This window comes from Accipiter gentilis, chromosome 22 (assembly GCF_929443795.1).
Source record: "Accipiter gentilis chromosome 22, bAccGen1.1, whole genome shotgun sequence".
Classification (NCBI taxonomy): Eukaryota; Metazoa; Chordata; class Aves; order Accipitriformes; family Accipitridae; genus Astur; species Astur gentilis.
This window is the reverse complement of record NC_064901.1, coordinates 4,786,775-4,809,377: the sequence shown is the minus strand read 5'-3', so window position 1 is coordinate 4,809,377 and position 22,603 is coordinate 4,786,775. Positions and strand designations below refer to the sequence as shown.

Below are 22,603 nucleotides of genomic sequence, written 5' to 3'. Positions count from 1 at the left end.
CCACCGCCTAAAGGGCATTGTCTGGGAAAAACGGTTCGGAAGACACCGTTGGCAAGGTGTGGCGAACACCCGGGGTGTGAGGCTGCGGCTCCGCGCCTTCCCCCGGGGCCCCGCGGGCGCAGCTCTGGCCGCTCCCCCTGGGTCTTCCGCGCCGGCGTAAACTCCGCGGGGGGCCGTGCCGTGGGCGCTGGGCGGCACACGGGGGTTCTGCGGTGGGATGGATGCGCGTGTGCGTGCCGGTGCGCGGAGACACGGGAGACACGGAGGTGTGCAGCTCCAGCCCACCTCGCCGCCGCCCCGCGTGCCTGCGGACACGCGTGTGACACGCACCCGCACAGGGGCCCGTGACCGCCCCGTCACGCGTGCAACGCCTTTAACCGCTCCTCGCCGTAGTTTGCTTGGCTTTCAAAATTAGCCTGTTTGGATAGCACCCGATAGAAAACATTTACGGTGGAAGCCAAACGGGCAAATATTTTAATCTCTCATATTAGCACAGCGGTTTTCCAATCGGTTGATTTTTGCGCTCGAATATTTATTTATTTATGTGTGCGTTATTCATTCATTCGCTCCGTTCGCTCGTTCATTCATTCAATCGCTCGACCGTTCATTCATTCCTCCCTCTCTTGCCCTCCACCGACGGGACCGAATCCGCGGCATCCCGGGCTGCGCCTGCTGCCACCGGAGGCGGTAACCCCCGGGGGGGGGGGGTTCGTTTGCACACCCATCGCAACACCCTGGACGGTGCCGGGGCGGGACGGTGCTGAGAGCCCCGGTGCCGAGCCCTGCTAGGAGAGCCTTCTGGGGGTCCCTGCCGTCCCTGGAGGTGGCGGGCGGGTGGCGGGGGAGGGGGCCGTTTGCCTGCTTGGCTGCTCGGTGCTCGCGGCCGTTCCCCATCGCCGCTTCGCCTCCGCCACGCCAGCGTGAGCCCGCGGGGACCGCAGGTGCTGCGGCCGCACCCGGGCGAGGGCCGGCGGCCCAAGGCAGGGAGGCCCCCCCCTCCCCCGCCTGCAGCCCGGCTGCCACGGGGACGGGCGCCGGGGGGGGCACCGGGGCAGGTCGCGGAGCGGCGGGGCCCGCCGGCCCCGGGGCCGTCCCGGGGAGGGAAATGTCAAGAAGCTCCACCGCAGCCGGTGCCGGCTCGGCCGGCGGAGGGAGGAATGCGCAGTCAGACCACCAACGCGCCTTGAGCCGTACAATGCGCCACTTAATACACTTCTGTAATTTAAACTTCTGGGGACCCCCTCCTTCCAAGCCGATTTGCGATATAGGTGTTTTCTCATTTCCACCCCCCCCCCTTTTCCTTTGAAATGCCCCCACCCCCCTCACCCTCCCGCTCCCTTTCTTCTGAGCCCCGCTCTCTAATTCTAGATGAGTATTACTTTGCTCTTTTCGTTGGCCAAGCACAATTGTGTTATTGGAGATAATGAATTCAATCCCCATCAAAGAGTATTAGGAGCGCCTTGGCCCTGTAGTGCCTTTTTTCAAACCGGGAATGAAAGGCAGAGAGAAAATTCTCTGGGTAGCCTCCGCGATGGCAGCTTTTGAAGTGAAGGGAGGCGGGCATTGTTGTTCACATTTTTGTCCATACGGCTGAAGAAAGACCGGCGGCTTTTGATGAGAAGATGAGAACCGCCTCGTAAGTTGAGCAACAAGTTAGATGGCGAAGTCTTACCGCTGCCTACTGCCTGTGGATAACATATGTCCCGCATTAATAGGGGCTCAAGGGAACAATTGCCCGGGGGGGCCGGGTGGGGGAGAGCTCTGCTCTGCGCCGGCCAGCGGCTCTTTTTTCCCCCGTCCTCTGGACACCGATGCCCCGATGGGGGTGTTTTTAAGGGAGACCCGAGGAGATGCTCCGAGGCTCTCGGCTCGCTCGGGGGTCCGCGGGGCCAAGCGGCGGGAAGGCGGGGTGCGCCCGGCCGCCGGGAGGGGGGGGGGGGGGGACAGGGGCACCCCGGTGGCCGGGTGGGGATGGATGTGCGGGGTCCCCTCCGCTCGCAGTTTCTGATGGTTCTGCCAGGGCTCCTGGTGGCCGGGGCCTGATGTTAGGTCGGCTCCCATGTATTTGGAGGCCAGGGCGTTCCCCCTCTCTAAACAGGAATCTTTCTCTGTTACTGGGGTTTTTCCACTAAATGTGCGGTCGGGGCTTGGGTTTGTTGCCTTTTTTTTTTTTTTGGTTCCCTTTCCATTTCGTATAACGTAATGCCATACCTGAAGTTTGTAAAGTACTTCCTTAGATAGAGCTACCGGGCAAGGAAAAAAAGACGAGGGAAAACGTCTGTTGGTCACATCAGATAACCTTAGAACTAGAAAACTTGTTGCATACATTTGAATAAGTTCAGACATGCTCTTATTCCAATCTCCTGTCCCGCAGTTCAAAGATTCCCCGCCCCCGGGGCTTTATTATGCTAACGAGGTCATTACTGAGAGTCACTATGGAGAGACCCCGGTTTGCAGAATGAGGCCCACCTCCTAGTTACCAACATGTTTACATTTTCCGCCGGTCATAACCGGAGGAAACGTGCGTTAGCAACCCGCCGGGCAGGCTCGGAGAAGAGAAGGAATAAAGGGGAAAATATATTTCAGCTGCTGCGCAGTAGGTCGCAGATGTAGATGATTCATTAGGGAGCACTTAGAGAGAGGTCTCGGGCACAAAGGCGGCGTTTGCCGTAGGAGGGGTTGCAGCGAGAGGGCCAGATCCTGCTGCCGGGGCCGGCGGCTCTGCGCCTCGGTGCCCGGGCTGGCTGGGAGCGAGGTGAGAGCCCGCTGCGGGCCGGCCGGGCCCCCGGAGCGCGCCCGCCCCCCCACCCCGTGCCGTGCCCCGCTAGCGCGGCGTGGGGCGCAGTCACGCGGGGCCCCCCTCTCAGCGGCGTGGGGCAGCTCCCGCAGCACCTCCGGGAGCGGGTGCCGGCCCTTGGGGGGGCACCCTGGGACTGCTCACGGCCACGGGGTGCCCCGTCCGTGAAGGGGATGCCCCCGCCCCAGCTGGCGGGGGTGGGTTTTCCCCCGGACGGCGGCGGGCTCGGCCCCCCTTTCGCTTGCCGAGACGGGGGGCGAACGGGCCCCATTTCGGAAGCAGAAGCGAGGCCACCCGAAACGCGTCCAGCCGCCCCCCCCCCCCCCCCCCCGCTATTCCCCGCGGGGACCCCAGGAAGGCGAAGGACGGGGGTCGCAAACCCAGAGCTGGGCTGGACCGCAGGTGGGCAACGCCTCCCGCTGGGGAAGGCTCGGGCCACCGGGGCCGGGCGGGAGGCCGGGGCGGTGGGGGAGGGCGCCCGCCCGCGCCCGCGCCGCCTCCGCGCCGCTGCCGAGCACCCCCCGCCGCCGGGGGGGACCGCCGAGGAGCGCCCAGGGCAGCGGGGGCACGGCGATGCTCAGGTTCAGCGCGTGTTCCGCCTGCTGGCTGGAATAATAATTAATAACGATGATACTGATAATGTTTCCCATTCTGCCGGTAGCTCCCGCCTGGAATAACGAGCAGGTGTACGAACACTTCATGGGAAAAATTAGATTACCGAGAGGAAAACAGTAGCAGCAAAATAACGACGAGCTTCCCCTAAAATAACCCGCCTGGGCGAAAGCCGTTCGAGCAATGCTCCCGCAGCAGAGGCGCCATTCCGGGAAATGATCGTTTCAATGAATTCAACTAAATGTAGGGGTTTTGGGGTGGGGGGGAAGAGCGGAGACTGCAATTTTTTCCCCTCCTAGAGACAAATGGCTTCTGCCATGAGGCTACATATGTTTTAAATCCTAATGACTGGAGACAAAGGTGAGCGCTGGCAGTTTGATCTGTCCAAAGTTCAAAGATCTGAAATCTCAATGAGTTTCTGTTTGAGGTGAAGGGGAGAAACACAAACACCATGGCACGGCTTGGGCCAGAAAGTTGCACGGTTTGGGAGTGAAATGCGAGGTTATTTACACTAATCTATCCTTAACTGCTACTTTGTCACAATGGGCAGAATAATTAGTAGAAAATAACCAGAGAGAACAAAGGCAGGTTTTCTTCTTATCGCCTCCCGTTTTCCACTCTTCTCTTCCCTCGGTTATTTTCTCCCGCTGAAAAAAGACCTTTCGACACTGCAAATCGCAGAAAACGTTCAATCTGGTGGTTTTTCTGGGGTTTTGTTGGTTTGTTGGTTTTGGGGGTTTTTTTTAGTTATTACTCTGCATTTGCTAGTAGCTGAGAAGCCCGGGTTTGCGTTAGGAGGGGAAAAAAAAATCGACCCATTTTGCAGCACCGCCCTTGACATTTAAATAATCAAACTAATTGCGTTTTGATTTTAGCTATTAACCATTCTCCTATATTTCCTAACACGATATTGTAGCGTGGGAGTTTTGCGAGGACTTACGTGTACATTCCGTATCCCGGTCACTCTGTGTGCACTATTGTGGTGTGATTTTCGCCTGGTCATTGTGCGTTGTGTATATTTCCACTTGTCTCCCCTGGAAACAAATACATATTAATTATATGTATGTTAATATATACAAAATATGCATCGATATGCCTCCCGAGAGAACTTTCTCTCCCATGTTTATGTGAGGATAATTTGCTTCTTCGCGAATTAAAATCATCACGAAAATGCACGCGAAAAGTACATGTTTGTTTTGAGTCTCTGGTTTAAAAACGTTTCTTCAGAGTGATTAATCACGTATGGTCACACGTATATGCCTAGATCCCGTTTTATCATAAGAGAAAAGAAATAATACAAGGTGCATTGTTATCTCAATCAAGCGTTTTATCTACAATATCACTATAAAATTAAAACCGAGTCAATTGCTCTTTTAAAGGCTAGTTGGCGTTACAGCAAGGGAATTAATTTATTTCGGGCTTCTGTTGACGGACCAGTAACCATTCAACTATTCAATATCTACTCAACATTTCAAAACCGTTTTTTGAAGGTGTGCCAACGGCTGAAGTGTTTTCTCGCGCCCTTCTTTTACGCTTTACTTATGTTTTATTGACACGACTAAGTTTCAGAGGGAAAAACTGACCGGGAAAATTTTTTTCTCATCTTTCAGTCCCGACCATTTCAAATGAATTCCTTCCAATAAACGTACACCCTCCGACTGTTTGCCGATGTAGATGTCAGTGTTGTCCATTCGCACTCGGAAAACAACCCAGGAGCTACTTGTGATTTTATTTCTTCCCCCCCCCCCCCCCCCCCCCCCCGATTTGGGCGGCTGAAGTTGCTTTGATTCCATCCACTCGTCCCTTCTCCGGGGGGGGGGGGAGCGCTGTCCGCAGGTGCTCCGAGGAGGTGCTACGGGCGAGGGCCCCATCCCGCCCGCCTTGCCGGGGGAAGGCAGGGCCGCCGGACCCCGCGGCAGAGGAGGGTCCCGCTGTGCCAGGGCAGGACCCGCCGCGGCTCCTCGCCCCCGGTACCGGGGGCTGCCCCTGCCCAGCCCCGCGGAGTGGCGGCCGGCCCCGCCGCGCCGCCTCGACGGCCCCTGCCAACGCGCCCGACATCCCCCCCCCCGCTCCCCCCCGGGCCGGGCCGGGGGCCTCCTCACCGCCCAAACTCCGCGTAAATCTTTACAGAGATCCCCCGCCGCCCTGAATTACTCCCCGCTTGTATTTAATGACGTTAAATGAGCCGGTTTCGCTCCCTCGCACGTGGCCGGTGGGAGATAATTGCCGTGTAGGAAAAGGCGAAGTTCCCCTATAAATTGCGGCGACGGCCGGAGCCCGCAGCCCGGCGGGCCCCCGCTTTGCCGGTGCCCCGGAGACGCGGGGCTGAGCGAGCACCTCCGGCACGGGCAAAAAAAAAACCCCGCACCCGCCAGCTCCTTCCCTCCCGGCGCAGAGCGAGCGGTCCGGCTGGAAGGAGAGATGCTCGTAAGCTGCCCTCTACACGCTGCGGGGCGGGGGGATGCACCCTCTTCCTGCGGAGCCTACTTCTAGTTTATTTTTGCGGTGGGGCTGGGGGCTTCTTGAGCACGGGATTAAAGCAGCAGAAGGGCGGCTGGGAGCGGGGCAGAAAAGAGGGGACTCCTCTCCCCTCTGGTGACTTCCAAGGCAGCGGCTCTCTGCGCCGGGTACGCGCGTTTTTAACGTGTCGTGTCGGTGGACCACTGCCCACCGCAGCCCCCGTTTGCCTGCGAGAAGAAAGGGAAGGGATATAATCCTGATGGCGAGTGGCGAAGGGGCACAGGCTGTAGCGGTGACAGGCACCGCTCCTTATCTGCGAGAGGTTTGGAGCCGCGTCGGTCCGCTTAAACCTTTTTATTACCCACGCCCCGAATATTTCCATTACACACGGTCTGCGCTCCTCAGCTGATATGCGAAACCTGCTGCCTTATCGCTGTCGCTCGGTTGATATTTTCTGTGTACAAGCCCAAGGCATTAAATCAATGTCTCCACTCTGCAGTGGCATATTCTCTATAGGCTAGTCTGTGGGAGACAAGTGAAGTCCTGCTGCAAACGGCCTTCGTCCTGTCTCGATCCGCACGAAGCTCCTTTTGGCAGAAGAAGCGGGACTTTAAACAGGAGCCACCTGCCCGGACTCGCTGCCGAGCAGCCCCGAGCTTGCAGCCCTGGCAGCCGTCGGTGTCGGCCGGTTCAGGAAACGCAGAGGGCGAAGGGGCCGCACGGCCGGCTCGGGGGGTACCCGGCCGGACCCGGCGTCCCGGCCACGAACCCCCGCTCCCTCCCGCTGCAGGACCCGCATGCGGCGGCCCGGCGGCACCCGCGGTGAATCTCCGCCGGGCCGAGCGCATCCGCGTAGCGCAACGCCGGGAGCGCCGCGCCCGCATCTCGGCCCGCCGCCGCCGGGCTGCCAGCGGCCGGGCCGGCCGCACCTGCAAAGCCCAGGGCGGAGGGGCTCTCCGATATTTTTTTTTTCTCTCTCTCTCGTTTTTCGCTGGGTAGTAGCGCTGGAGGAATTTGGTGAGATTTCTGGTGCGCTGGCTTGGCTTGGCTTTCCTAAATCGACCCTTCAATTTAGGTGGTCGCTGCTGTCCCTGACCCGTCAGGGGCCAATTATGTGACAATTATGAGAATTACACGGTTCTTTTATCCGGCGGCCGTGCACGAAGGGGGCTGAGCACAGCGAAATCTGTTCACGTTTAACACGCACACCCCCACGCCCCCCCCCCCCCCCCCCCCCCCACCGCGCCGATGCCGCTTACTGGGAACCAGCGCTCGCCAGCGCGGCTGCTGTTATTACCGGCGCCGATGGGAGCCAGGGCTGCAAAGCGGGAGTCGGGCTGGGAGCCCGGCCCGGCCTCCCCAGAGGCCCGGGCGAGGTGGAGCAGGGCGAGGGATGGTCCCCGCGGGCGCCGTCCCGTCCGGCGGCGAAACGCCGGGTCTGGCTGCCCCCGGCCACAAAGCGCCCGGGAGGTTACACCGCCTCGGGTGGCTTTTTCCCTTCCCCCTACCTCCTGAACTAAAACCCCCGAACAACCCAACCCCCCCAAAACCCCAAACAAAACAAAAAACTCCACGCACACCCGCAGACGCCGGCGGGCCCGCAGCGCGGCACCCCGCACACGCACCCTGCGGGCGCGTCCCCTTCCTTCCCTCCGCATGGGCTTGGCCGTACACATCATTCCTCTTCGCATCCACGCTTTAGCGCTAGGTTTGTTTTTCTGGCGGCTGGCTCCGTCCTCCGTCACCCGCCCCAGAAATTTTGAAAGAAAACAGCAGAACTCTTGCATTGTTAACATTTGATTTATTTAAAGTCCTTAACTGCAAATGATCAAAAACATACTTCACGCATTAAATTCTCAGTTATCGTTTTAAATCAAAATATTTTTTTTTTCAATTACAATCACATTTATAAAATTAACAAAATTTCTTAAATTCACGTGTAATTCTTTTTTTTACTGTCATTTAAAGCAATTTCCAGCTGTAGAGAAAGAAAAAAAATATAAACCATGCAATAAATTAAGAACATTGAGACAGCGAACAGGAATAATAATAAAACCCGTCTGGCTATGCTAACACCGTGTAAAACTGTGGAAAGTGCATTAACACTGGATGAAACAAGCTGACGATGGCGATAATTAAACGGCCACGAAAAAAAATTGGATGTGGAATTTATTAAGCAAGTTGGAAAAGGGGAGAGAGACAGAGCTCTCCTCTTTTCCTTGCGTCGGTGTAATAGTCAACGTTTCCAGGGGAAGGGGGAAAATAACCTTGTTATAGATACACAGTTCTAGCTGGTACACGATGAAGACACTTAAATTAAATAAGCATGTCATCCAAATGTTGATGAGAGTTCCTGATGAACGAGAATCTTCAGTAACAGATGGGAAGGAAAAAAAAAAATCCGACTGGCTGTGACCTCTTGTAACTTTATATTACATCCCAAGACAGGTAACACTTGGAAAAAAATAAGGGTCGCATCCTGCACTCCAAAGCTCCAGTTGGTCCCCACGGGAGTGCAGGATCCGGCCCACAGCATCTGGGTGTATGCGGGTTGTACTAGCCGAAGGTTTATTTTGCAAGTATCAAAAGGATGATCCGAGAAAGTAAATAGTCCTCTTGTTGCTTAGAGATTCTCTTAGTGTTTTGCTACTTCACAGCAGTATTGTCCTTCAAAGCCTTTTTAATTAAAAAAAGTCTTAAATGTCTACTCACTTCTTCATCTCCGTATTGTTAAAGTATTGCCACATACCTGTAAACTTACATGAGATTATAGAGCACAGAAGGGGGGGAGACGAGGGGGGCAGAAAGCACAAACAAGTAGTTTACAAGCTCAACAATTTTTTCTTCTTTTTAATAACACCCTGCAAAGGCTAGGGGGGATCTCCGGGGAGAGGGGCTGGGCGGGGGGACGGGGAGATGGGAGGGGGTATGTACAAGTGGGACGCGGCCGGCTTTGCAGGAGGTCGTGGTGGATCATAACAACACACAACGCGTTGCGAGACAATTAAAAAGTAACAGTCCTTTGTACGCAGCGTGGGGAAACACCTCGCTTTCTCTCAGGGAGAGGGAAAGGGGGGAGAGAAGCCAGGAAAGGGGCTTGGGGGGGGAGGGGGAGAGGGGCTCACCCCGGCGGCGGGGGTGCAGAGCTAGGAGGTGTTTAGTACGGGTCTGGAATACACACCTTGGTAGTAGGAAGGCTCTAGGGCCGAGGGCTCGATGCTGCTCCGGCCCGCCATGGAAGCGCTGCCCAGGGGCAGCCCGCCGGGGATGCTGGCCCCATAGGAGGAATATTGCAGCGCCTGCTCGTAGGCTTTGAAGTCCAGCTTGTGCTGCTGCTCCGAGGAGGACATGAGGTTGTTGATGGAAAAAGGGTGGTTGAAGGAGTAGTGGGGATCGCCCTTGAGGTGGAGCTGGGATTCGTGGGCTAAGGAGTGAGGGGGGTGCGGGACGGAGGCCAAGGCGGGGACGGAGCTGATGGTGGAGGAGGCGGCCGAGGCCGAGGTCTTTAGCTCCGTGCTCGATCCGCTGTGGTCCATAGACTGGGGGCTGGTGGACGGGTTGGAGCTAGAGAGGGAGGTGGCGGTGTCCAGCTGCGCCGGTTTATTGTGGCCTCTGTGCAGGGGGGAGTTGGAGCTGGAACTGGAGGCCCCGGCCTGATCTTTCCTTCCCTCCTGAGGGGCTTTGCTGTTCGCTGGCTTCTCGCACTTGAAGCGCTTTTGCCGGCGGAGGTAGCAGCCGTTTTCAAACATGTTGCCGGAGTCGGGATGCAGGGTCCAGTAGGAGCCCTTGCCGGGCTTGTCAGGGGAGCGGGCCACCTTGACGAAGCAGTCGTTGAAGGAGAGCGAGTGGCGGATGCTGTTCTGCCAGCGCTGCTGGTTCTGCCGGTAGTAGGGGAAAAGGTCCATGATCCACTGGTAGATCTCGCTCAGTGTCAGCATCTTGCTGGGTGCCTGCTGGATGGCCATGGTGATGAGGGAGATGTAGGAGTAGGGCGGCTTGGCGTGGGGGTAGCTCCGCTTGAATGTCTTGGCGTCCCGCGTCCTGCCGAGGTTGGACTGGGTGTAGGCCATGGGGCTCATGCAGGGGTTCATGCCGCCGTACGGGCTCAGCCCGTTCATGGGGGCTGGCTGGGCAGACATGGCGTTGATGCCGCCGGGGCTCAGCGCCGTGCCCATGGCGGCCACGCTGGCCGGCATGCCGTTCACCGGCCCTGCCGAGCCCGCCGGCATGCCGGCCACGGCGCCAGGGCTCAGCCCGGCCCCCAGCCCCGTGTTGGCGTAGGACATGTTGAAGGAGCTGGAGGTCATGTTGCCGCTCGTCGTCATGGTGTTCATGGTCATGTAGGTGTTCATGGTGTTCATGGAGCCCAGCCCCGAGTTCATGTTGCTCACAGGCACCGAGGAATAGGCCTAGGGCAGCGAGAGGGAAAGAGGGGGTTAGAGGGGAGAGAGGCGCGGGCAGGACCCCGGCGGGGCCGGATCGGCCCGTCCTGCCCGCCCTGCCCAGCGAGCCATGCGACTGTCCTGCCGCGGGACGCCGTCTGCTTCCCCGACCCCCAGGAAAGAGCTTTCCAAAAGCCACACGGAAAGGCCTCCGGCTCGATGAAAAGCTCTAATTCATATTTATACGTGTTTCTAAACAGACACGGAAGAGGGGGGGCTCGCTCCCGACGCGCTCCCGGTTCTACCGGCGTGCCGTAGCTTGCGCCGGGATCACCGGGGCGCAGGGACCGACGGCCTTCCCGGAGCAGCTCCGCACCCCCGCAGAGCCGGGCTGCCGGCTTTATCTGCCCCCGGGAGGAGGTTTTCTCCCGGAGCATTCCCGTGGTTTTGCTGATTTTGTGTCCCGTCTCGCTAGCTAAATATTTAAACTCATTGGATTATTGAAATTTACGGGCGCACGCTGACTGCGCCGAGGAGAAATTCAGCTGCCTGCACTTTCTTAGAATAATCTCATGCATCTCTCCCACCCTGCACTGATTTAAATTTCTATTCTTACATAAGGTGCGATAATGTCTTGTCGCAAAAAACCCCACAAAAACCCCAACAACCCCAAAACCCAACAAACCCCAACCCCAAACCCCCAAACCCAACAGCTCACGTCCGCGCATTTTATCTGCGGAAAGCTTCCCCCTTGTCTGCATTTTCTATCAAGTCAGTCTTTAAATTAAGGTTAAAAAAAAAAACCCCAAACTTTCCCGAAGTACGAAAAGCCTGATCTTCCCCTGCCTGAGATTTTCTACAATTGCCCGACGTGCAGAAATTGTAGCACCCTACCGCATAACACAACTCTTAAAAAAAGCAGAACCGGAGAGCCTGAACTCGTGCTTTCCAGTACGGCGTCCGATTTAACAGGAGGGAGAAAGACGTTCCCCGTTTACCTCGAACAGAGGCAATACGGCTAAGAAAAGGAGGTTTAGGTGACGGTTAAATGTATAAAATTCATTACTGTTCACTAGGAATTCCACGAGCTTCTAAATGAGCTTTTAATTTAGAGGATCACGTTAATTATTTGAGATGGTAGAACGCGGATGGGTTCCCCACCTTGCATCCGCGCAGCGATTCAAATTAAATAGCAGGAGAGGAGAAAAGATTGAGGCTAAAAACCAGCAAAAAGCCAAGGTCGCTTAACTTTATGTTTGTGGATAATGAGTACGGCGAGGATAAATGGAGTCTGGAAACGGCACATAATTAGGATGACCCTTATTTGCCCTTAGCCGGCTTTCCTCTATTAAATGCGATGCCAGCAGGGTGACACGTATCTGCCTGTGCCCGCGTGGCCCTACGGGCGCTGTGTGCCACCTCCGGGGTGCAGGGACGAGGCGTGGGGACCGCGGAGCCCTGTGTCCGGGTGTGCTGATGCAACGCCCGGCTGCGCACACCTAGGTGCCCGCCTCGCTGCCACACTTCCTCAAAGCGGCTCCTTCCCGGGCGGGAATCCGAGGGGCTGCCGGCGGAGCTGCTGGGCGCCGGCGTCTCCCGGGGACGGCCGCTGCGGAGCCGCAGCGGCACAGTGCGACCCGCGGGCCCCCGCAGGGCCGAGGCGCGCCGCGGGGAGGGCTCCGGGCGCTTGCCTGGCTCTCTCCTCCGCCGTAGGTGTCGGCGCTTGGGCCGCCTCTCCCCCGTCCTTTGCACCGTGTTGCCAAACGAGCGCGGGGGCCGGAAGCGCCTCCCGGGGTGCCGCGGGCCGGGCCGGGCCGGGCCGGGCCGGAGCGGGCCGGGCCGGGGCGGCGGGGCCGGGTGCGGGCCCCCGCTCCCGCTCTGGGCGCCCGGGGCCGCTCTCGGCGGGGCCGCTCTCGGCAGCGCCGCCCGCCGGCCCGCGGCAGCAGCGCACGCCGCAGGCAGCCCCTCTCGCGAAGTACGAACGAACGGCTATCTTCTCCCCACCGCCCCCCTTTCTTCTCGCTCGGCTTTAACAGGTGAGGCCCCCGGCGACGGCGAGCAGAGAGGCCGGCGGCCCCGCCGAGGAGCCCGGGGAAGGCGCTGCCCCCGCCCCGGGACGCGCTCGCGGCCGGCTCTCTCGCCCCTGCCATCTGCCGGGAAGGAGCCGGGGGCCGGCAGCGCGGCGAGTCCTCTGCCCCGAGCCAGGAGTTTTCGGGGCGCTTTTGTGCGCGCCGCCAGCGGAGATTACGCCTTTTAGACGAGATCGAGGGCTGCCCCCGGCCCCCCCGGCCCTCCCGGCGGGTCCGCAGCCCCCCCCCCGGGTGTCCCTCCGAGGCCCGCCGGGGCTCTCGGAAGCCGTGTTTTCCTCGGGGAAGACTGGCCGGCTTCAGCGCCGGAGGGAGGGGGGGGGGGGGGGGAGGCACGTTTGCGCTGGCAGGATCTGGAGCTCAAACCGATTCCTCCGGTTGCTGCCCCCCTCCAGACCCCCAGCCCTTCCCCCCGGCCCCCCCCTCCCCCTTGCAGAGGGGCAGCAGCGGAGCCAGACCCTGGGATCGACTCACCTCCTGAGTGTCGGCGTAGTAGCTGTTCCAGTCGCTGGTTTCATGCCCTTCCATTTTCACAGTCCCTAACATTATGGAGCCAACCTGCCCGGTGTAACCATCCAGCCCTCTTGCAAGTGAGCGACGGGCAGCAGGAAAAGAGCCCGAAAGCCCGACCTAGCAGGAAGCCAGCTCTCAGGAGGGGCGGGGGGTGCCGAATTCTCCTCTAGAACCAGCCAAAAAGGAGGCAGGGAGCGGTGTGGGGCGAGACAGTTGAGAAAGTGAGGAAGTGCCGGCTGGGATGTGAGTGGAGTTGAGCTGATGTGTATCTTACGTCGCAGAAGTACCCACCTCCTCCTCCTCCTCTCCCCATTTGTCCGCCGCACAAAGGCGTTCGCACCTACAAAGCCGGAGATGCACCTGCAAACAAGGCAGTTCCCCTCGCCTGCAACTCCCCCCGGGGCGGCACTTTATTTGCAAAGCGGCGTAATTGGTTTAAGCTTGTGGGGAAAGAAGGAGAGACAGAGGTGGGAGAGGGGGAGAGAGCAGGAAAAGGAGGGGGGGGGGACGACCCACCCTTTCAGATGGACAGGACGAACGCTAGGAGGGATCGGTGGAAATGAAATGAGGTAGATAAGGGCAGGGCAGGCCCCTCTGTTTGAAGAGAATGCGAAAGGCCTTAAACCCCTGAGATTAGGGGCAATATTTACTGAAGTCCAGTAGATGCTCTTTTAACTTGGTGGCCCGGACGTGCTCCAAAGTCCCGAGTCCTGCAGTCCACAGGCTCCCCCCCGCTCCCGCCCCTTACTTCAAAGCTGGTCACCGCGCAGGTACCTCCGCGGCCCCCCCCCGCCCCGGCCGCGGCCCCCCCCCCCCCCACACCCGTTCCCAGCGCCCTACGGGGCGGGGGACCGGCCTCGGCGCTCCGGGCTGCGAGCAGGAGAGCTCGGCTCCCCGCTCCCCAGAGCCCCCCCGACACCCCACCCCCCCCCCCCCGGGGCTAAACCTAGCCCTTCAAACGGGGCTGCCGTCCTCTGTAGGTTGGTGATGGTGATAGTTCTTTTCTGGTGCCTTACGTTTAGAAACCATGTGAGTCACCGCGCTGAGACATAACACTAGAGGCACCCAATAATGCGGACAGAGGCTTGAATGCGGATCCACCGATATTAACCTCCACTTGGCAAACATCAGGTGAGTCACTGGAACCATTTTATATCTTTACTGTAGAAAGCCTCCAGCCCAGAAGGCTCCCTTGGAAGGCTCCAGGCACCCAGGAGCAGAAATAATAAATAGCGGGTATCTCATTACCGACTTCTTGCCCATTAACCTGATTTCTCGCAAAGAACAGGGGAGGAGGACTCTACACGGGCTGGTAAAAGGTAAAAAGGGGCAACGTCGATAAAAAAAAATTGACATTGGACGACGTTCTTTATTATTATGGAGTGAATCTCTCAGTCTCTACAGACGGATCGAACGTCCTCTCTTTCTGCTCCTGCCCTTGTCCGACTCTTCGAGCTTACGTCAAGATCACAGACTTTTCTTGGGTTTCTCTGCTCTATCCTTTATGAAGTTGCTCCTGCCGAGCTCCCAGCACTTTATCACCTGATAGTAAAAAAACAGACAACCCCCCAAAACCCCACCCACCAACCAACCAGCCAACGCTCCCCCCCCCCGCCCCCCCAACCCAAATAACTTCTCGGGCAATGGGAATTTGAAGGGGAAATAAAGTTTCTTGGGATTTTGCAAAAGGCTTGCGTATCATACCACACAAACTAACATACACATCTGGGTCTGAATTTCTGCGTGGCATGTTTATCGTCCAGCAGGATCACAGTTGCTTCCACAGTGATTTGTCCTCGAGTGATCTGCGAAAACGTCACCCTCACAAACACGATTTTAAAGTTCCTTATACAGAGACCCAGGATTCAAACGACGAGGTACAGCGTATCTCCACTTCCACAAATACGTTTTAACTTGTCCTCTAAATGCGTTTTCTGTTATCCCTTTCTTTGTTCTTTCCCTCCTCGTCCTTCTTTCTTTAAATCTGGCAACAGAATCAAGTCAAATCCTCGAAACAAACAAAACTCTGGAATCAGCAGACGACAACAAGGGATGAAAACGTGTCTTGAAGGAAACAAAATAGATAAAAGCACTGGATTAAACCCCTACTTTCTCAAACGGTCAAACTGCACCCACGGAAATTGGAACAAACCCCAGTGGAAAACCTAAGAGATGTTAAAATTGCCGTCTTCATGTATGCACCCTCCCTCTTTCACTAATGGCAGCGGTCTGTACGACTGAAAACAGAGCCCCTTCGGTGGTGGCGTGTTCCTTTCAGTGCCTGAGGTCCCCACAGAAGCACGGCTGCATGCGGCGAGGCCGGGAGGGGTGCCGCGGTCCCAGGGTCCCCGCTGGCGGCACCTCCCCGCCGGATGACCTCGGGGCGGTGCTGTCCCGCTTCCCAGAGCCCAAGCCCGCGGGAGCAACACCCGCCGGGACGCCGGGCGGCCCACGCAGGGCTCGCTCCGTCCCTGGAAAAAAAGAGCAGGCACGAAGCCGGCCCCGCTCCTCGGATGCCGCTACGAACCGCGGAGGCGTTTCGCCGGGCGGAGCAGACGTGGCCCCCGGCAAAGCCGCTCTCCGCGCCGGCCGGCCCCTCGGGACGCCCCCGCCGGGATGCCCGCCGGCCGGGCCGGGCCGGGCCGGGCCGGGCCCGGCCGGGCCGGGCGGGGAGGGGAGGTCGGGGGTTGTGCAAAGTCGCAGCGCCTCCTGTTGTCCGCTTGCGGCTCGGGCTCGGCTCCCTCTTCCCAAGGGTGCTCCCAGAGGTGAGAGCAGAGGCGGGCTCCTGCCTGCAACCTTAGAGAGCCCTTCGGCTTGGTGTGCAAACCAGCAAGCCCCAGGCAGAGTTAGCCGTTCCTGGAAACTCCCTTCAGCCCGGGTTGCTGTGTTGCAGCCCCGGTGGAGAAAAGCCTTCCTTGCGTGAAGAGGAGGGTCATGACGGCTCTGCCCACGACCACGGGAAAAAGAGGGTATTTCGGTAGCTGCCCTTGCCCTGCACTTGAGCCTCTGCGAAACTCTAGTGTGGGATGCTACGAGAGTCCAGCGCGATTTGTCCGTACCCTTTGCAGCAGGCTCAGCGGGGAGGGAGAGACTCTCCTAGGATGGAGGACGCGCGATACCAGCCGGGAGCTCTCCACGCGCGTTTAGCTGCTTATGCGTTTTCTAGACTTGACGACGGCAGCCCTGGCCCGATTTACAGAGAGCCTTTCCCCAGCTCTGGTTAGAGTAGCGCCAGTTTCTGATCAAGCTGTACACTGGCTTTTAATTTTTTTTTTTTTTTTCGGGGGAGCTGTTTGTACAGCCTGGAGAAAAGCGCCGGCTGAGGTGAGCTGTATTTTCCCTGTCTAAACGGGAGCAGGGTCTCAGCTCCTGGCTCCACCGGTGCGCGCTGCCAAGGAGGCAAACAGAATAACTGACCTAAAAGAGGAAAGTATGCGTGTGTGGTTTGGGTGTGTGCGGAGCGGGGGGAGGACGTCCACGGGAGCCCGTGTTACCAGCTCTGGCAGCGAGAGCTGGGCCCCGCAGAGGCCATGCAGCAAGCAAGCGGCCGCTTTTTGGGAAGCGCAGCGCTGCGGGGTCCCGGCTGTCAGGCCGGGCCGAAGGGCCTCGCCCGTGGGAAGGGGCCTCCGGCAGCGCCGCGGGTACCGGAGCCGGCACCGGCGCGGCGCTGCCCACGCGGGGAGCCGCCAGGGCCCGGGAGCTCGTCGGCGCCCCTTGCCCAGAGCTGCTCGTGAGCGCCGCCCGCAGGTACTGTCCCACGCGTGGGGCGGGCGGCCGTAGGAATCGGCGGGGGCTTCAATTTTAACTGTGAGGCGCTGTTCCAAGTTGGCTCCGGCGTAAGAGCTACTTTTCCCCCGGCAGGGGCAGGGCCTGCCGGCTACCCCTTCGGTTTAATTTGCAGGGTCTTCATTGATTTTACCCGTCTCCTGGCCGGGAATCTCTGGCAGTGCTTGTGCGGGAAAGCTCGGGAAGGAGCCGCGAGGTTCCCTCTGCATCAGGGTGCCCTCCCGGCTCCTCACTGCACAGCCTTCTTTTCTTTTCCCCGGATCTGTCTCCTGCAGAGGGTCGCCGGTACCCGGCTTTCCGGGCGGGCCCAACCCTGCGCAGCGGGTCGCCTCAAACGCCGCGGGACCCCTCAGCCTCTCCCTGTCCTTACTCATCCACCCCTCCCGACGGTGGGAAATCCCTCTTCCCGTCTGCTTCCGACCCGAAATCCTCCCGCACCCAAGCGGGCAAACAGGAATCGGGTGGGAACGTGCCGCTGCCCGGAGCCGAGTCCTTCGGACGGGGTGGGAGCCCGGGCTGTCCTGGGCCGCCCCGGGAGCGGGGTCCGTGGCGGGCGGGAGCGCCCCTCGCTCCGAAGGGAGCCCTCATCGAGACGGCGGCGGGGTCGGGGGCTCCTTGCCCTCCCTCACACCGGCAGAGCCGCCCCGGCTCTGCGCTCCTGCCGCCGAGCCCTCATCGAGAAGAGCCGGCGGGCCCCCCCTCCCACCGCCGCGCCCGGGCTCCCGCTGCCCGGAGGCGCCCCCGGCCCCGGCCCCCGGAGTTCACCAGCCGGTGCCACGCGATGAGGCGGCGTTTTCCTCCCTCCCTCCCTCTCGGGAGCAGCGCCCGGGCAGGTGAGGGCACGGCGTGGGGTCAACACTTGCTTCGGAGCCTTTGCTGCGTGAACTTTCCTTATCTCCGACCGTGACGGCCAAGCGACCCCCTTCCCCCGACCGACCCGAGGTAGGAGGGCGGCACCCCCTGCCCTTTCTGCGCCTCCTCCTCCCCAGGACCCGCGGTCTGGATCCTCCTGGGCGGACTAGCCGTGCCCTGCCGCAGGGAGGGCCGGGGGGACGCAGCCCTCACCCGCCGGGCCCTGCCTCCCCGCTGCCTGCTTCGGGGCCGCCGGTTCTCCGCCCTTGCCGCCGCCGCCGGGCGCCGGGGGGTCCGGGGCGGCCGGGAGCCCGGGCAGTGCCGCCCTGCTGCCGGCGGGGCCGCGGCGGAGGGTGGCCCCTCCGGCGGCCCAGACCTGCCCGGGCCGCGCCCTCGGGGCGCCGGGAGCGCTCCCGGCCGGGACGCCGGGCCTGCCGGGCTCTCACGGGTCACGCTCAGGGCGCGCCTTTCGTGGGCGCTGTACGAGGCCCGGCAGACGTTGTGTGGCTCGTTGCAGTAGCCACTTGCCGTTGCCGGATTCTTATTTTATTTTTTTCTCTTATTTCAGTGCAGCTCGTTGCATTTCATTTTCCTAGGCATCATTCAGAGTTGACATCATCAGACTTGAGCGACAGACAGACACTCTTGACATAAAATGTAATACCCCACCCGCCCCAAAATACTCATGTATCAGACCAGCTAAAGAGGCACAAATAACGAAATGAAAAACTACGAATAAGTTAATATCCGATGGTTGCAGTGATGAGAGTAAGGAAGCCTCCGTGTTTTTTTTGTTTACTTTAGTGTAACAAAACAGTTCTTAACTAGGCAAATCATGACCCACTGTATACAATCGCTTTGGTTTTGCTAATACGGTTAGATGTGCACGTGCTGTTCGAAGAACTCCAGCTGGCAGGATGCCCACACTGCAGCGTGTGATTGGCCAAGTGTATTTTACTTACTTTATGTAAAAATAAATGCACTTGATATTTCTCATTTGATTCAAGAGCAGCCATGTAGGTATTTATTTCAATTATTGGGTGTTTCATTTATGTTATGATTTATTGAAACATAAACGGAAATGATTCGGTTGTGCATTTCAATCAGTGTGCGTTTCAATCTTATGCAATTACTCAATATATTTTTGAAAGTTTTGTTTGTTTTGCTTTGTTTTAAAGGGTGTTGTGTTTTAAACTAGCTGCGCTACTATGGCATGGAAGAAACAGTATCAGATGAGATGGGAATTCGATTATGCACAGAGATAAACACATGTACATCAATGGCACCCACTTTGTAGAATCTCACCCAAATTGCAGAAGTGCTATTTCAGGACATATACAGATTTTTGTAGTACACATATAAGGAAGCAAGAAAGCAAACTAAGGCAGTGAGTGCAGTTAATCTAAATAAACTGGTATAAGAAACAAAGCTTGGTAGGAGAGACACTTTTGCATGAATCCTAGAATTACTTCTTTGTTAAAGTCACCCAAGTGACTTAATGGACCAAAGTCTGCCCTTCTCCCCCCCCCCCCCCCCAACAATATCTGCTGCCTGAACAAAAGGTATTCCCACTCTCCATGAGTCTTGCTTCTCCAAAACCTGCAGTGAGTTCTCTGTGAGAACATCTATTTTACTGATGTAAACCAAATATTGCTGTATTGGACAACAGAAGCAGAGCTGATCAACTCTTTGTAATCATGTCAATGTATTACTCCAGTTCCTCTGCAAACTGACCTTCCTATGCAGAAGGTGGACTTGGTTTGGTACCTTGGATTTTGAGTGATGGAGAGTGGAGGAATTCTACTCTTCTTTCACTGCATAGCACCATATTTTCAAATTGTTTGCTCTGTTCTCCTTTACCTGCAAAGAATTATTCATCTCCCTGTCTCTGTTTCTGCAGCAGTTTTACAGAAAAGCATTGGGAGAGACTAGTATCCATCATAAATGGCTTTCTTGGCTGGCTTCAGCTCTGAAGAATCAAATGTACAAAATCAAGGCTGGCTTACTTAAACTCCTCCCCAGGGAGCAGTTCCACAGCTTTACCCAGCTTGCCGTTCCTAGAGCATAAATGAATTCAGGCTGCATTAACTGCACATTTTCTTGAGCTGTATCAATATGGACAGTGAGCAATTGTGGGATGTGTGGCAGCATGATCACACATACAGAAACACTGGCCATGTACTCCATCAGGGGACATACACTAACCTGTGTATAGGAAAATGATGTTTGTCCTGGAAGAGGATGCCCAGAGGCCCTATGTAACACGTCCTGTAGTTTTACATTGAAATATGAGAATGTGAGTATCAACTGGTAGCACCCTAAAATCATAAACAAGACCCATAAAATAGGATAGACAACTAGGGTCTATGGGAAAGTAGAGGAAGGTCTGGATTTGGTAACATTTTAGGACTCCTCAGGGGCAGCAGCTGTTCAGTATTTTGGAGAGTGGTTGGTCCTCCCAGCAGTTGGCCTAAGCTTCTGCTGCTGCTTTAAGCATTTCAAGGGTGAATCTCCCTGCTGAGCAGTTTTAAGGGAATGACATCAGAAAGGTCACTTAGGTCACCATGTGCCTTCCCTTCTGCCATCACGTGGGCTCAGTTCCTTGTGCAGCTACTGGTGAAGACAAGGAAGAATCAGATTTAATTCATCCCTCCTCCACCCCTCCCCAACCAACAAGGCAGCTGCCTAAGTATTTCTGCAGTGCATGTAGTTTCAGGTTTACTCTTTAGGTAGTGACTTAAGTTGAGATGATTGGGAGGGAATCCAACACCTGACGTTTCCTTCAGTTCCTCCAAAAGACAGAGATCCTCTCTTCCATCCCAACAGTTTCATAGCTGATCAGGTGGCTTTCCTATTACCCATTGAACAAACAATCATTTTCCCCTTTTCACGATCAATATCTAGGAATATTTACTTCACCATCCATCCTGTGCCAGAAATCCTTTAATCTTTTTTAACATTACCCTTAGAGGTAGCTGGAACTTCAGCCTCTGGAGGTGCCTTTCCTCACCCTTTGCAGGGCATTTCCTTTTGCTGAAGAAACTGATCAGATGTGAAGATTTTTCTTGTGATTAAATGGGATTCTTGTGTCCCCCAACACTGAGTCTTCAGCTGTGAAACCTATGAGAGCTACAAAAACACACATATATATCTACATCTATATATCCACAGTCAAGCTGTTGTCCTAAGAGAACAGAAGAGTTGAACTGGAATAGCTGACTGGAAAATCTGCTGTATTAACTGAAAGACAACGGAGAGCAGAGATAATATGATCAAATTTTAAAACTAAAGCAAGTAAAGGGCTGAGCCCAGCAAAGACTTTGGCAGGTGTTTAGCTGTAATTTCTCCATTTATTGCTCACAGCCTTCTTCAAAGACAGGAGTGTCTCTGACCTTGTGGCTATAATAAAGGCTATGTGTGATGGGCTTCTAGAAGTAACTAATGTTATTTCTCTTGGGCTATGTAATAAAATGGCACATATCTGGAAATGTGACAGTCACATCATACTAAAAAATAAATTTGGCATTCGTGATCACTCAAAATGACCAAATGATTCTCTCATTGTAATGATTTTCTTATTATAAATATGGTTTTAAATAAAAGGGCTCCACCTTGTTTCCAACTTTTTATTTATTTTTATTTTGAATTATAAAGGAAATGCCATTATTTAAATAATGTGTTTCAATCGGGAGAGAAAAAAAAAGCAAAGCCCAAAATCATAGGAGGAAGAAAAATTTTAACTATTTCTGCTGGCATAGTAGTGGCAAATGCAGATATCTCACAATCATAATGGAGATTAGTAGACCTGGGTGTGCATATTTGTTATGGATCAAAGATAGGATATAGTGATTAGAAGAATGACAATGCTTTCAACACTCACAAAGGGATTGAATGTGTGATTTATAATACTAATTCCACAAAACCTTTCTATGGCTGCTTACTGCACAAAGGATTCAATACGGATTGATCACCAAAAAAAACCCCAAACGTATTTCCTTCAGCTCAGCTGGATCAAACCCTTGCAACTAACCAAAAAGCTTTTCCTTATTGACACTCTCAGATTTAAGAGATTATTTCCCCCCTACCTGTTTACTCCACTCTTCTGCTACAGATTACTGTCCCCACAGTGTAACTGTCAGAGAAGTTTGTGTGCTACATTCCCAGCGGCCATACTTCACAGTTCAGTATTTTAGCTTATAATTAATTGATTGTCTCTGAGTATTTATGGCCATTTTATATATATATATGTGGCAGACATATTAAACAAAGATGTTGATGCCCTGAAAGAGCAAACAATAGCCTGTAGCCTGAAGATACATACCTTTGATTTCTATTTACTAGCAGTCAGAAGCACAAACTCAGTTACGAATCTGCCACTTGTTCTACTAGGGGACTTTGGAAAGTCATTCAGACTCTCTTTGTTCTAGCTCCTGGCCTCTAAAATGGGATAATGCTACTTGGGCACCATGGCAAAACTATTTGCAAATACGCTGTTATTCTTGCTAGAACTATTGCATTGGTGAATAGTTTTGAGCAAGTGTACTTGCCGTTTTGAGGCAGACTAGACTAGCGCTTTGGCTGTAGCACATCAAAAAGGAAAGAACAGTATCCCCCAGCAGGGATGGGGGGGCCCTTTGGACTATTTTATGGGAAAAGAGTTTCACAGCCAGATGGAAAAGGATACTAAGATGAGGCTTAGCATATAGTGGCAAACTAGACGTAAGCCACAGAAGAGCTAGCAAAGTAGTTATGCTCTTACTTTTCTTTTTCCTTTAAGTAATTGCTATTCAACTTTCCAAGGACTCCTTCTGGCATTTTCTGGACAGCCCATACCAGGCTGTACATATTTCGTATGTACCACACTGTCCTGATTCTTGATTGCCTAGAGGAAGGTGACTATTGGCAGCACCATCAATTCCTCCCGACTGTCACCCAGTTTCTACCCAAAGCCTGTGGGGGCACTCTGTGCATCTTGGTCTCATTTCAGCATGAACTTGGATCACGGCAACAATGTGTGCTTGGGGGTGGGACTTCCTACATGGCATGGACTCAGACAATTTAGAAGAAAAGAAACTGCATTTTTTACTTTCTTCAACCAACTGAACAATTTTTTA

At 55.8% G+C, this 22,603-nt stretch overlaps 1 protein-coding gene and 1 long non-coding RNA gene across 3 annotated transcripts; one reads left to right on the top strand and one right to left on the bottom strand.

Annotated features, from left to right (window-relative positions):
- Window positions 1-8,025: 8,025 nt before the first annotated feature.
- FOXA1 (forkhead box A1) lies at window positions 8,026-13,350 on the bottom strand. Its single transcript, XM_049825956.1, has 2 exons — window positions 12,813-13,350; window positions 8,026-10,278 (listed from the first exon to the last, which is right to left on the bottom strand). Exons 1-2 carry the CDS (start codon window positions 12,882-12,884, stop codon window positions 9,016-9,018), a joined length of 1,335 nt encoding a protein of 444 aa, XP_049681913.1. The 5' UTR covers window positions 12,885-13,350; the 3' UTR covers window positions 8,026-9,015.
- Window positions 13,351-13,473: 123 nt separating this feature from the next.
- On the top strand, window positions 13,474-15,128 carry LOC126049490 (uncharacterized). 2 transcript variants are annotated; one of them, XR_007509209.1, is made up of 3 exons: window positions 13,474-13,621; window positions 13,874-13,982; window positions 14,615-15,128. It is a non-coding gene; the product is annotated as an uncharacterized LOC126049490 (long non-coding RNA). The 2 variants fall into 2 exon arrangements; XR_007509208.1 differs by lacking the exon at window positions 13,474-13,621 and having other exon boundaries at window positions 13,791-13,982.
- Window positions 15,129-22,603: the final 7,475 nt, after the last annotated feature.

Excerpts from the sequence above, each read along its gene's own strand:
- FOXA1 (XM_049825956.1), bottom strand. The coding sequence starts at position 12,884 with ATGTTAGGGACTGTGAAAATGGAAGGGCATGAAACCAGCGACTGGAAC. Across the intron at positions 10,279-12,812 it reads ACTACGCCGACACTCAGGAG|GCCTATTCCTCGGTGCCTGT; the intron begins GTGAGTCGATCC and ends TCGCTGCCCTAG.